Raw genomic sequence first — 12,843 nt, 5'->3', positions numbered from 1 at the left:
ATTATGTAAAATATCACCTTCTTATAATTTATAACAGAGCCTGTAATATATTTTGTCATTTGTAATATATTATTCACATATTTAATATAATTTATGTCTTGAAAAACATAACAAATGACAGGCAGCCACTATTTGCAATGAAGCGTGTCTATAGTTGTGAAGTTGATTAATGTTTTCATGATTTACTAGGTCTATGTGACGAAAAGGTGTTCATTGAACTTATCATAATGGAGCTTTTAGAATCTGTTTGAATTTTTTGCATCAGCGAAATGGCCTGGCTTTAAATAAAGCTTCTGGTGTTCAAAACTGATGAAAATTAATGTACATCCACAATGAAGTTTGTTTTTTTTGTATACACTTTTGGTTGGGGTTGTGCGTTCAGCAGTTTGGTTGGGGGGGGGGGGGGGGGGGGTTGTTCATTATCACATCACATTTAAATTCCATAAAGCCGATTGTTTCCTTTACATCGGCAAAATATTTTAATGTAACCTATTGTATATAATACACAACGTGGATGCCTTATTGGCCCACAGGGTGTTTAAGCCCACAACAAAAAAATGAGAAATTTAGCCGACAAGTTATGCTAAATGAGCAAATAGATTAATTTTGAAGCGGTGGTTGGCGTATTTAAATGGTGTTTTCATACATAGACAACTATAGCGCCACCGACCACAGACCTAAGATAATGCTCGAACTAACCAGGGATTTACCGACGAATAATTTTTTTGGCTAATTAGAATTGCAATGTCGGCTAAGTTTCTCATTTTACCTCTGTCGGCTAAAGGCCCTGTTGATCACTATTCCTATCACCAATACAACCATTCCCAGTAGCCGTTAAATATCTGTTGACATGGAATTCAAGTGATTGACTTTTCCTGTTTTCCCAAAGTTTCGTTACATTTTGAAGTAAATACACTTCAACCTCACTGCTTCTAGATTCACCTGCCATGTGGATTCTTCTTGAATGGCTGATTACGTCATCCATGACTTATAAAGCTGATTTGTGACGTAACCTTATCCTTGATTGTATAGTGTAATGCCATTATCTGGGGGAGGGACTATTGTCATTTTTGTAGGAGTCTATAATGGTGAGAGTTCAAGACTTTACAAGCATTACTGTTGAAACCAATTGAAATAAAGTTGCGCGCCACAAAGATAATCAGTCAACATTGACAATTTTTGAACTTCAATCGCATCCGACAATGTCTATTCTATAAGCTGTCTCGTCCGCTTTGAAGGGAAATACAGTAGTTCTTCATATTGCGCATGGTGTAATAAACACCCTGGTCTAGGAAATACACCCCACGGGAAATAACCCCCCGACTGAGTTTAATAGAAAATAGACCACCATGTTGACACTGAACTTCGGTGGCGATAATTTGTTCTGTTGTAATAGTTTCCTATCGATTTGATGAGCCCCTAAGGCATGGCCATGTCCCACGAGTCTCATCTCTTTAACAGTGAAATGGGTTTATTTTCTTGGGGAAAGGTTTTTTCTTTGCGTTTTTTGTTTGAAATTGTAATTTTTTCCGTAACATTTATCCGAAATTGATTACGCATGTATCTAGCAAAAAAGTTATTTAAACTACACAAAAGCAGTCCTTGATCAAATTTTTTCACGGCTTGTATTGTTTTGATTCAGGCCTTTAGGCGGTTTTTAACATTATAGTCGAAAATAGTCATTAATCTAGCCAGATTTATTTAAAAAAGCAATTTTGTAAAAACTAAGATCAATCACACATTTAAATCTTGAGAGAAAAAGTTATATTGGCAAGATAAGCATTATGTAAAGTCACACAGGACTAACACTTTTATACTAAATCCATCAGAAATCGTAATATAGGAAAATTATAGGATATTATATAGGAAAGTCTTCCGTGCGAACCCTGGTCGGAACTGGGCAAACTCTCTTCGCCAGATTGCACAGTCGAGTTTCTCTTGGATCCTGCCGGTGTTCTGTTACTACTACTGGTTTCTACTGCCATTGATAGAATTGCAAATTAATGAAGAAATTTAAATTACAGAATTAAATATTCAATTTACTATGTACAGGAGAAGACATTTACTATCTGAAAATTTCAATCCCATTAAATCAGAGAAAATTGCATATTTCGCAAAAGTCACGTACACTGTGATTCTGTGATTGAGTGCTGATGAATTTTCATCTCACTCAACTGCGAACTTATCTCATTCAACGTTTTCGGATGGCGATTTTAGCAAAAATAAGAATATGTAGTATCATAATGTTTATTGCTTTGAAATACATCAATTTGTACCTACAAATAACCATCCAACTAAATCTAAGTTTATTTCATAATTTTATGTTCGTTTCCTTGAAACCGTGACCAGACTAACCAAAAATAATTTAAATAATATTACCAGCAAAGCGATAACGGAGGCTATCACAGTTCTGATCATGGATTTTTACGACTGGAGAACGAGTAATAGTGACCTTCGGTTTTTTGGTCGGGATTCGGTGGATCAGGAAATAATCAACTTGAAGAAAAAATATTTTTCAGTAAATCAGAAGAACAGAACTCAAACATAGAAGGCCATTTCAAAGAATACAAAAAACTAAGACCATCTAAAGCAGCATTAGAAGAAAATCCAATGATAGTCACTATATACGAATACGAACAATAAAATATAAAGATCTTATTTATACCAGATTTTAGATAACCCGTGTTGTCACAGTCTTTGAAGCCAAAACAGGATCTGAATCAAAAGTCTAGACAGTAAAAACCAACATGGTAAATCAAAATAATACAGACAAAATAAATGGACAAGTGACAAAATGGGCAAAATTTGAATTTCACGAATGAACTAGACAATAAAAAAGGAGTCAATTTCGTTAAATTATTAGCTCCTTAAAACATGGACTTAACGATCAATAGAACGAATTAAAATTAAACCGAGGGGTTCGCTAAAAAAACTTCAACGAATGGTGTCAAAAACAAATTACCTAACACTGAGTCATCAAATACATAAAAAGATTAGAGAAAAGACGCAGAAAGGAACTGAGCATTGTTATCACATAAATCCCGAGTCTAGGGTCAAAATATACTAACAAGCGCCGTCAAAATCAAAAAATGCCTTTTCTGAAAACAAATAGTCACAAAGTAAATAAAACCAAGAGGTATTTTTAAAAAAACAGCTTTAACTTCGTTTATCTCGAGTATATATGACTCCTATCATTACTGGCACTAAGTATCAAGCACACAAGAACAAGCACGCAAAACTAAAACAAACACCACACTGAAATTTTCGAGAAAAAATAATGACAAAGTCGATAACACCGTTTTATATGAAATGAAAAACTAAATACCAGAAATGATGCGCAATAAGAGAGCCAGTTACACGTGCTATTAGTGAAGTAAACAAGACCTGTCAGGATTGAGACTATTGTGTAGGACACCAAAAGAACTACAAGACATCGCCAAACTAATAAAAATGACGTACATTTTTTTCAAAACAAGCATTGTCAAAGTAGTTGCAAAGGTTAGATCTGAATTGAAACTAAAAAAAACTTTTCAAACTTGGACTCATCAGACAAAGATGGCCCCTGCTGTCACAGTCAAAACAAGATCTGAATCAAAAGTCTAGACAGTGAAAACCATCGTTGTAAATCAAAAAAAGACAAAATAAATGGACAAGTGAAGAAATTAGTTCAATCAAATTTCACCAATGACCTAGACAATAAAAAGGAGTGAATTTCGTTATATTATTAACTCCTTAAAACATGGAATTAATGATCAATAGAGCGAATCCTAGTTAATTTTAAAAACAACCAAGATTTCGCTTAAATAATTTCAACGAATGGTGTCAAAAACGAATTACCTATCACTGTTAGATTAGCGTAGAAAGGAAAGAAGCATTATTATTATAGATATCCCGAGCCTAGGGTCAAAAGACAATAACAAGCTCCGTCAGAACTCAAAAACAAAATACCTTTTCTGAAAACAAATAGTTACAAAATAAAATCACTAACTATATTTGAAAAAAAAAACAGCTTTAATTTCATTCATCTAGAGTACATTTATATAAGACTCCTATCATTACTGGGATGATGGAGACTATTTTGTAGGACACCAAAAGAACAACACGATCTCGCAAAACTAAAATATAGCCGGCAGATTGCCGGAAAATAGCGGCGATAGACGGTTGTGGCCTTCCATGAATTGAAACAACTAAAGAAATAAGATAGACAGATCGATAATGCTTTAATAGACCACTAGACTTTTTGGGTTAGATTCGGACTGTCATACGGTCTATAAGGAAAAAGCCCTAAAACAGCTTTTTCAAAATTGATATTCGAAATCAAAAACTGAAGACTAATACATATGAATTAGGGCATATAAATTTGGCACTACTTAGATGCATACTAATGATCTTGAACTAGTAAATGTTCATAAAATTTAAAGTTCCATAAGTGAGTTCATTCATTTCTTTGAGTGAGGTAAGTCACGCAATTGACCTAAAAGCAGAAATCACGTCACGCACAAATTTTAACTGCAAAGCAGTAGAAGTCACGGAAGTCATTGAAAAAGTCAAATTCCAAGAAGTCAGGTCGAAAGAATCACCGATGGACACGACGAATAAAAAACATAGCCGGTAGAATACCGGAAACGACCCGAATCGTCGTGCATTATAATCTCTAACCTACCCTTACTGAAATCAGAAGATCAAAATTGACAAGAGAAAAACAAAAGTAGCCCAACAAACCACATTAAAGTGTTTTAAAAATGCCGACAATTTTTAAGGTGCGGGGGGAGCTAGATGGGGTGGGTGGGTAGATAGGTTGGGGAGGTGGGTAGTGCTAGGGTAGTTGGGGGGGTAGGTGGGGGTAGTTAGGTGAAGGGAGGGGGTAGTTGGGGGGGGGGGGGGGGGTAGGGGTAGGTGGGAGAGTTGGGGCGGGGGGAGGGGGTAAGTTGGGGCGGGGGGGGGGGGTGTAGGTAGGTAGGTGGTTGGGGGTAGGGGGTAGTTAGGTGGGTAGATAGGTTGGGGAGGTGGGTAGTGTTGGGGTAGTTGGGGGGGGGGGGTTAGTTAGGTGGCTGGGTAGCTAGGTGAAGGGAGGGGGTAGGGGTAGGTGGGGGTAAGTTGGTGGGGGGGGGGGGGAGTTGGTTTGGGGTAGGTAGGTGTTGGGGGGTAGATAGGTTGTGGGGAGTTGTGCGGTGTAGTTTAAATAATTAGGGGTGACCTCTATAGGAACAAAAAATCTCAAAATGACCTCTTCACCTTGAACATTACCAGCAGCTCCTAATTACTATATATTACAAACGAAGCTACTGTTAAAGTCCAATGTTCGTAAACAGAAGTCAACAATCAAAAACGGAGGTAAATGCTCGAACAGAAAGAAGTCGAAATTCAAGTCATGAACAAACTTGCTTTCTGCTAAAAAAAACCTGTAGAATCTCAATACTCCTCTTCTAGTCGTAAAACTACGATGTCCCCAATAACAGCCGCTATCGCTTCTCGGCTATTAAAAACGACGTATATTTTTTTGAAAAACAAGTATTGTCAAACTAGTTACAAAGGTTAGAGGTGAATTGAAATCAAAAAATTTTTTCAACTACGACACATCAGAGAAAGATGGCCAAAAACAGTCGATTTATTTGCTTTATAGGTCTCTAAATTGTAGCCTGTTGAGAATGAAATTAACACCAAATAGCATAAACAGACAATGTAAAACAAATTCTCTAAAAATTTGAAGTGTGAAATGCGGGTGCTGTAAGGGATCCAAATAAAAATTCACGTTTTTCTACGCTTACAAACTTGTGATCCGTTAAAAGATAAATTTGTTACCTTTCAAATAAATGCAAAAGAAACGTTGTCAGCTTTGCTAAAAAAGATACTCTGGCATGTACATCTTAGCAAGAACAAAATTTTTTACTTTAAAAATTGAATTTTTTCGATAGTTCTCAATGGATAAGAGAATAACCAGATTCGGTTAAAAAAAGAAGCGTCAATTCATTGCTGTTTGCCAATTTTGAGTTACGATAATCCCATTTTTCCCCACAAAACTTTCATTTCAAGGTATCTTGGCCCAAGCAAAAAGATGCATTAAGATAGTTTCTTTTTGACAATGTTGATTTTCACAACTTGCACTCATTAAGCCAAACAACCACTACTAAAATCAAGTGCTTTTTGGTTCGAGAAACTTCTGGGGCTAAATTTGCAAGACAATGACCATTTTGAATGCGGTAAACCGATGGACCTTAATTTCTCGGCTCTGCAAAACTTAAAGACCATTCTCCAGGGCCATTTTTGTATGGCAGCGAAGTAAAATTGTGCACCATTAATGTGGCATTACCTTAAAAAAATTGCATAATGCTCCAAAAGGTCAGTGGTAAAAATTAGTGGTATGAATAAGGTGAGTATTAAACATTGTGGTATGATCTTGGAAAACATAGCTGATTGATTACAAACGCTCCGATGCAAATATTTGCACACAAATCGTGACTTAGCCCTAAAAATCGTCCATCAAAAATTATGAACTGCAAAACAAATATTCTCGAAGAACCACTCTAGGCACTCCTATAACTCATTAGAGGGAAGTTAGCAATTTTTCAAATTTTCAGCGAAACAATTTCAGTATCTACAAACAGGATAAGAAAAACGTTTTTCAATTGAAAAACAAATAAAATTAGGAAAATTAGGCAGTTTTGGCATTTTTTTACTCGGAACGATTGGTAATTGATATCGTGACCTTCAAATATTCAGTTTTCTGTGTATTTCTCCCAAACGACTACAGAGACCACATTTCAAACACCGACTTTTCAAAATTAAAACTTCTATTTAGCAACAAAACTAAATAAAAAACCCACAATTAATTGATTTGGCAGGAAATTACAAAAAGTTGAAAAATTTGAGACTTCAATAACTGTTATGTTATTTCTTAGCAACTACCTTATGGCATTGAAGCAAAAAAATTAGTCCAAGCATTGAAAATCAAAAGAAAATCTGAACAGTTTTTTATTTAGTTTAGCGTCCCTTAAATTTTTATGTCGCAAACCAGGGAACAACGAAAATCAACAATAATTAAAATATACGACTTACAGACATCCCATTCCGTTAACAGCGTTTTATTCACGCTTCGTTTGATTGCAAAACTATAAATAGTTTATGCAAGTTTAAAATGCCTAATTTGCCGATTAATCGATTATGATGCTCTTACAAAACGTCGATATTATACAAGGGCTCCAAAAAGATCAATTTGAACAAAGTTAGATAGAACTTTCTGTCTAGCTATGTGAACAAAAAATCAACTCTTTCGTCAACCCATTAGACAGACAACTGATGTTTCACGTCACGTAAGCATTTCTGGTACTAGCGATCAGTTAAAGTTCAAAAGAAACCGCTATAAGCAAATTCCAAAAATAGAAATCTTCGGGGAAGGATAGAATCTAGATAGTAACCAAAGTTTAATAACTATCGTTACCAGTTAGTACTTGGTATTGTAGCCGAACAAGCCACTAAACATGTCATTAAACAAGCACCAGACGGTCGTACAAAAGAATGCAAATCAAAGATAATAATTTTTATAAGACTAAATTTAATTTCTTCGTTAGGTATCTATTTAAAAACACTTCAACTCCAAATTCAGCTATAGAATTCTGGGATTCTATATAAATGGGATTCTATACACAATGAACAAAAAATATTTAATAAAAAATAGGTTAATTCATCACACAGTTACATACTTTAAATCAAAATGTAAAATTGAGGTAATTACTTAATTAAACCTAAAATCTCTACATGATAGGGTTCAAAAAGATATCTCATGATGCTAGAAATTTCTTATAGTAGGCAGTGGAGTATTAATTTTCGTAAATGATAAAAAAATCTTCAAACTCTTAACACTGACAAAAATGTTTGATTCCATAAGATCATTACATGATTGTGCAGCGGTTGCAAAAATGAAGTTTTTTAGGTAATTGGAATGGCAAACAAAGTAGAGAAAGTTACTGCAAATGCTTTTTTGCATTGCAGAGCCGGCTTCGTTAGAATTTGAATTACTTCTGTTAGTTGTTTGCTTGACGTATTTGAAAGTAAGTGTATGATGCTGTAACTTTTAATCGTAATACTGTTTCTGGTGGAGACAAGATTTTATAGACCAGTTACTTGTGTCTCAATAGGACTAAGAAGTCATCGATTGACGCCGTTTATCAGGACAGCGCTGTCGCGAAATGACTCAATATCATTGCTTTGATTATTCTTGCATGGCCCGTTAAGTTTTTAATTGAATAGAGGTGCTCTAGTTGGGCAGGCCCTTTATCACAGTATTTTTTTATAACTAACTTTTTGTTAATTCGGTTTTCCATCCAAATAAACAAACTCCCAAGAATTTGAAATTCTTCGTAATATCGCGAGGATATTTTCAGCTCAAAAACTTAAACAAAATAACAAAAAAATTATTGAACACTTGTCCCTACAGTTTTGAAACCATTACACTTATTTCAAAAAAATTATTTCCAGCTCTAAAAATCTTCTATTTTAGCTTTTTATTTAAACACAGAACAACAATTTTTCAACGGTTGTTAGCATATTTTCAGCTCTAAATGTTATAGGTCAAGATTGTTCTTACGTTTTTCGAGTTAAGCTATTTAAACAATCTTTGTAAATCGCAAAGCTCAATATATATCATAAACAATTCAAATCTTCACTTGGGAACCTTCAACCTACACAATATGTCATTAAATTGAGCTTACCAATCGGCAACAGTGAAAAGTGTTTTGCAATCATAGGCACAGTAAAAACCGCTGAAGAAGCAAAAAGCTAAAAATAGAACAAAACATAAAATGTGAGAAGTTTTGTAGCAGTTCTAGAAGTTTCACCATTTTATCTACAATTAGGCTAGAATTCATTCAATCAAAGAAAAAAATTATTGAATCAGATTTCATTCTATCGCAGATTTCGTTCAACCAAAGAAAAAATTCAGTGGAAATGACTCACCGGTACTTACAAAACAATGAAACACTGTAGTACGTCTTGCATCGAAAAAGCCAGAGAAGTAAATTAAAAGTCATTAACAGATCACATATCAACAGTTCACTATTTACAGTAGATTTCATTCCCTGCAAATTTATTCAAAAGTATATTAAAGGTCAAGAACAGTATTTACAAAAATGGTGGCAAAAATTATTTCTATCAGTACCAGTTAATAACAAGAACGAATTTAAAAAGGAGATGAGAGAAGGTTAGATACAGCGAAGGGTTTGCTAGAAACCAGCAATCAACTTAAAAGAGATAAAAATTATCAAAAAGTCAAGCGAATTTCAATTTCAGAAAACTTAAAAGGCAAAAACACGAGACAGACGTCAAAAAAAATTGATTTTAATTGTTTCAGATCTCAGATTTATTTGGGTGTTACAACTTTTACGCTTCCTAGCTTCTTTGTTACGTCCATTCTAGCAGATAAATATCCTTTCTGGGTAAAATGGTGAAATGTTCCAAAATTCAAAAGTCATTCCAAAGCTGAATAATTCACTCTGTAGTCCTTTGTATATTCTCCTACAAAATAGGGTCGGAAAATCTACTTCGTAACTAATTGACCAAAAAATTAATAGACCAATATTTCAGTAAATCAGATGGGACACTTTCCAAAAAAAATCAGCTAGAACAATATTTTCGTTAAAAATTATATTTGGGATCAAATAAGAAACTAATTGAAACGTGAGTCGAGGTCAATCCACAAAAATTTCCAGAAACAAAAAATCATTTATTTCAGGTCCATTCGAAAACATTAACTTCAACTTGACTGAGTTTTGACTGTATACTGATACTTTGACATAAAACTTTTTCATAAATTACTTTTGGTATTTAAAATTGGTTTTAATTTTATGAGACATTTCAGTAATATACCATGGCTACAAGGTGATCCTTGTCCATTCAATACGAAAACTGTGCAGCAACAAAACGGAGCATATTCTTCGGAAGAAAACAGTTCTGTAGCACTGATTCAGTTTAATCTAATACGATATTTTCTACTTTTCGATAAAACTATTAGAGGAAAAAACTTAGGTTGACTCAATGAAAAACTCTCAGCAGTCTTTGTGCTCCAAATCAAACATTTGCAAACCCAAATGCTAAGTGAAACACAAATTTTCGGTTTATCCATCGTCTTCAAGACAGTGTTGCTATGCAATCTCCGCACGTGACAACTTCTCTAAAAAGGTTTTAACAAAACATTTACAAATTAAACAAAACAATAATTTAGGCCGGGAAAAGCTAAATACCAGTTAACATTAATAATGCTTCATCTTAAAGTACAATTCTGAGCAGTAGTTTTGAGAGGTGTCGATAAAAGATTGTTAGAGAGTAGAATATGAAATTAAAAAGGTGTTTTGAGTTACATTTTTCATAACAGTTTTATATATGATAAAATCGTTAACGATATGTTACTGGCGTTACGTTTGATCAAAGTAGCTGAATTGTCTGAACCGGCTCTTTTGGTTAAAACTTTGGCCAACTACTTCAAAATTCAGCAGTTTTTTGTCTCTAATTGAAAAATGGCACCAAATATGCTTCTTTAGCCTACTGTCCAAATTGACCGGTACTGCACACATTAAAACTGCTGACCAATGTTCGTTTACTCTGGTGAGAACTACTTTTACTTTTTACTCGGGTTCCAAACAATGAGTTCTGGAATCAACGATTGGACGGCCTTAGGCAAACAAAACAACTTCAAAACTTTCCATTTGACAAAGTTTTTCCATTTTATTGTTAATTATAATTCGTTTAAATTATATCCGATCTTCTAGTGATTTTTCGTGGCTATCAGTTCATGTAGATCCATTGAGAACACAGTAGAGCTGCAATCACAAAACGGTGCATATTTATGAGAAAAAAGGAAATTTCGGCTATACTAAATTGAAGTCCTAGCAAATGGAGTTCAATCTCTAAAATAACAAGTTGTTTTATCGCAAGAAAAAAACAATGCAGTAACAGTTACCGTTTGCCACTCGACATCACAAGTACCTTTGATTTCAAATAAAATATAGGCATTTCAAATGAACAGTTTTCAAATGAACTATTGTAAACTTTGAAAATGTAGAACTAAGAGCAAGAATATGTATTTTTCTAAATTCTAGAGTTGTTTTTGCACACAATTCTTTATTTCAACATAAGGAACCAATTCAGTATTTTCCAAACAAACGAGACGTAAAAAAAACCATGTCCATGAAATGAAAATAAAATCAACCAAAGTCATTACTAAAAAGTATTTTGTATTTTCATATTGTCAAAGCAAATCGTTCAAACGTATAACTTAGTATAAAAAAATACAGAAGAATCAGAGTGAGAAAGTTTATGGATCGCCAGGCTGATAAATTTAAAACAAATTTACATGAATTTCTGAAAAATTAAAGAAAATTATTCACTTCTCTTCATTTCGAAATAGTTCTTCGAACTGATCATTTCCAGATTTGAGCGTTTTTGTAAATTTAAAAACCAAATAGTTTTTTGTAAAACTCATATGAAGAAAGAAGACTTTTTAAGAAAAATTCTTGTTTATCAGTTCACAAAATAAATAAGTAAATATTTTCGATAACCAATGTTCCTCAACGCTACTAAATGAGAGCCTTGAACAGCTTTCAAAGTTCCTTTACATGTTAGACCCAGTTAGAGGCAGAGTATAAAAACTGTCAGAAACATTTAAAACTTGAAAAATTTGTCACAAACTGCGGTTTACACATTCAAACTCATAAATGTGTTTAAAAAATCTGGCTGAAAAAAAAATTTGCGAGATAATTAAAAGCGATTGGCCGATTATGCTCAAGAAACATCAAAAACGACAAATAATTTCGAAAAACTTCAAAAGTTCATTTCAAATTTTAGCGTCAATTTTACGATTATTGATATAATTGCCTCAAAAATTCCACAGCTATTTTTCCGGGAAAAACATTCAAGACCTAAATGAGCGGCGATGAACCTTGAGTAAAGATCAGATACCAAAAAAAAATGTTTCTTTTTGGTGTCGAGGTTTGTGTGTGTGCTCGGGCGCTCGTGTGGATGTACTGAGAAGAACTATATGGATAGTGACGAGATTTTTCATGCTGGGGTTTGTATTTGTGTGTTGCATGTTTGTCTAATATGTGTGGTATGTTTGTATGGTTTTTGTGTGTTTCAAACTGTACTACACTCATCTTTCGAGGATGTGGTCACGAGTTCTTTTTTGTCCGCCGAAAAAAGACGGCATATTTTTTGGTTCAAACAGTGCTACTATTTTTGTCGAATGCATACAAGCAGCTGTCGGATACTCCCAACAGTTTCGCTGACAGAATTTAAAATTTTTTTGTAACCTTTAGAGGCATGTTGGAACATTCTGTGCTACGCACAGACTCGCAGGAGCTGCCTTGCTTCAGTTTAAGAGGCGTTCTTAATCGAAGATTAATTTAATAAACAAAAGATAAACCTTAAAACATAAAATTATAAACCTGAAAATATAGATACCTTGAGACAAGCAATTACTCTAAGGTGAATTTTCAATGTTCGAAAATAAAATTTAATGTTGGAACAGCAATATTCAGCTAAAGAATAAGATACTCTTCTCAATCAAAACTTACCTTTGGTTCGTAAATGTAATATAATACTATTATTGGTATAGCTGATACTAATATAATGGATGCTAACTTCATGTGAGCATAAAATCACAGCAACACTAATAATCACAACAAAAAGATCAAATCAGCTGCCCAAAAACAACATCAAATGCCCTCAAAACAATCAAGGTTTGCCTAACCCGCAATTCCTACGCAGTTGCAACAATTCAGACACAAAATTGTCAGCTATTAAAAGCTTTTTAACAGATATCAAACTGAAATACCATCAATGAGAGAAAAACAA

General features: G+C 34.0%; 1 protein-coding gene across 1 annotated transcript in view; it reads right to left on the bottom strand.

Moving 5' to 3' along the window:
* LOC142348215 (uncharacterized) overlaps window positions 1–2,094 on the bottom strand; it is an 87,621-nt gene extending 85,527 nt beyond the window's left edge. The window contains exon 1 of the mRNA XM_075399482.1: window positions 1,886–2,094. Within this exon, the coding sequence (XP_075255597.1) occupies window positions 1,886–1,985 (100 nt within the window). The 5' untranslated portion in view covers window positions 1,986–2,094. The remainder of the gene's footprint in view (window positions 1–1,885) is intronic.
* Between the last annotated feature and the right edge of the window lie 10,749 nt (window positions 2,095–12,843).

The sequence above is a fragment of the Convolutriloba macropyga genome, chromosome 10 (assembly GCF_964194025.1).
Source record: "Convolutriloba macropyga chromosome 10, txConMacr16.3, whole genome shotgun sequence".
NCBI classification, from domain to species: Eukaryota; Metazoa; Xenacoelomorpha; order Acoela; family Convolutidae; genus Convolutriloba; species Convolutriloba macropyga.
The sequence above is the reverse complement of the archived record's forward strand: the minus strand, read 5'-3'. Positions and strand labels throughout refer to the sequence as shown.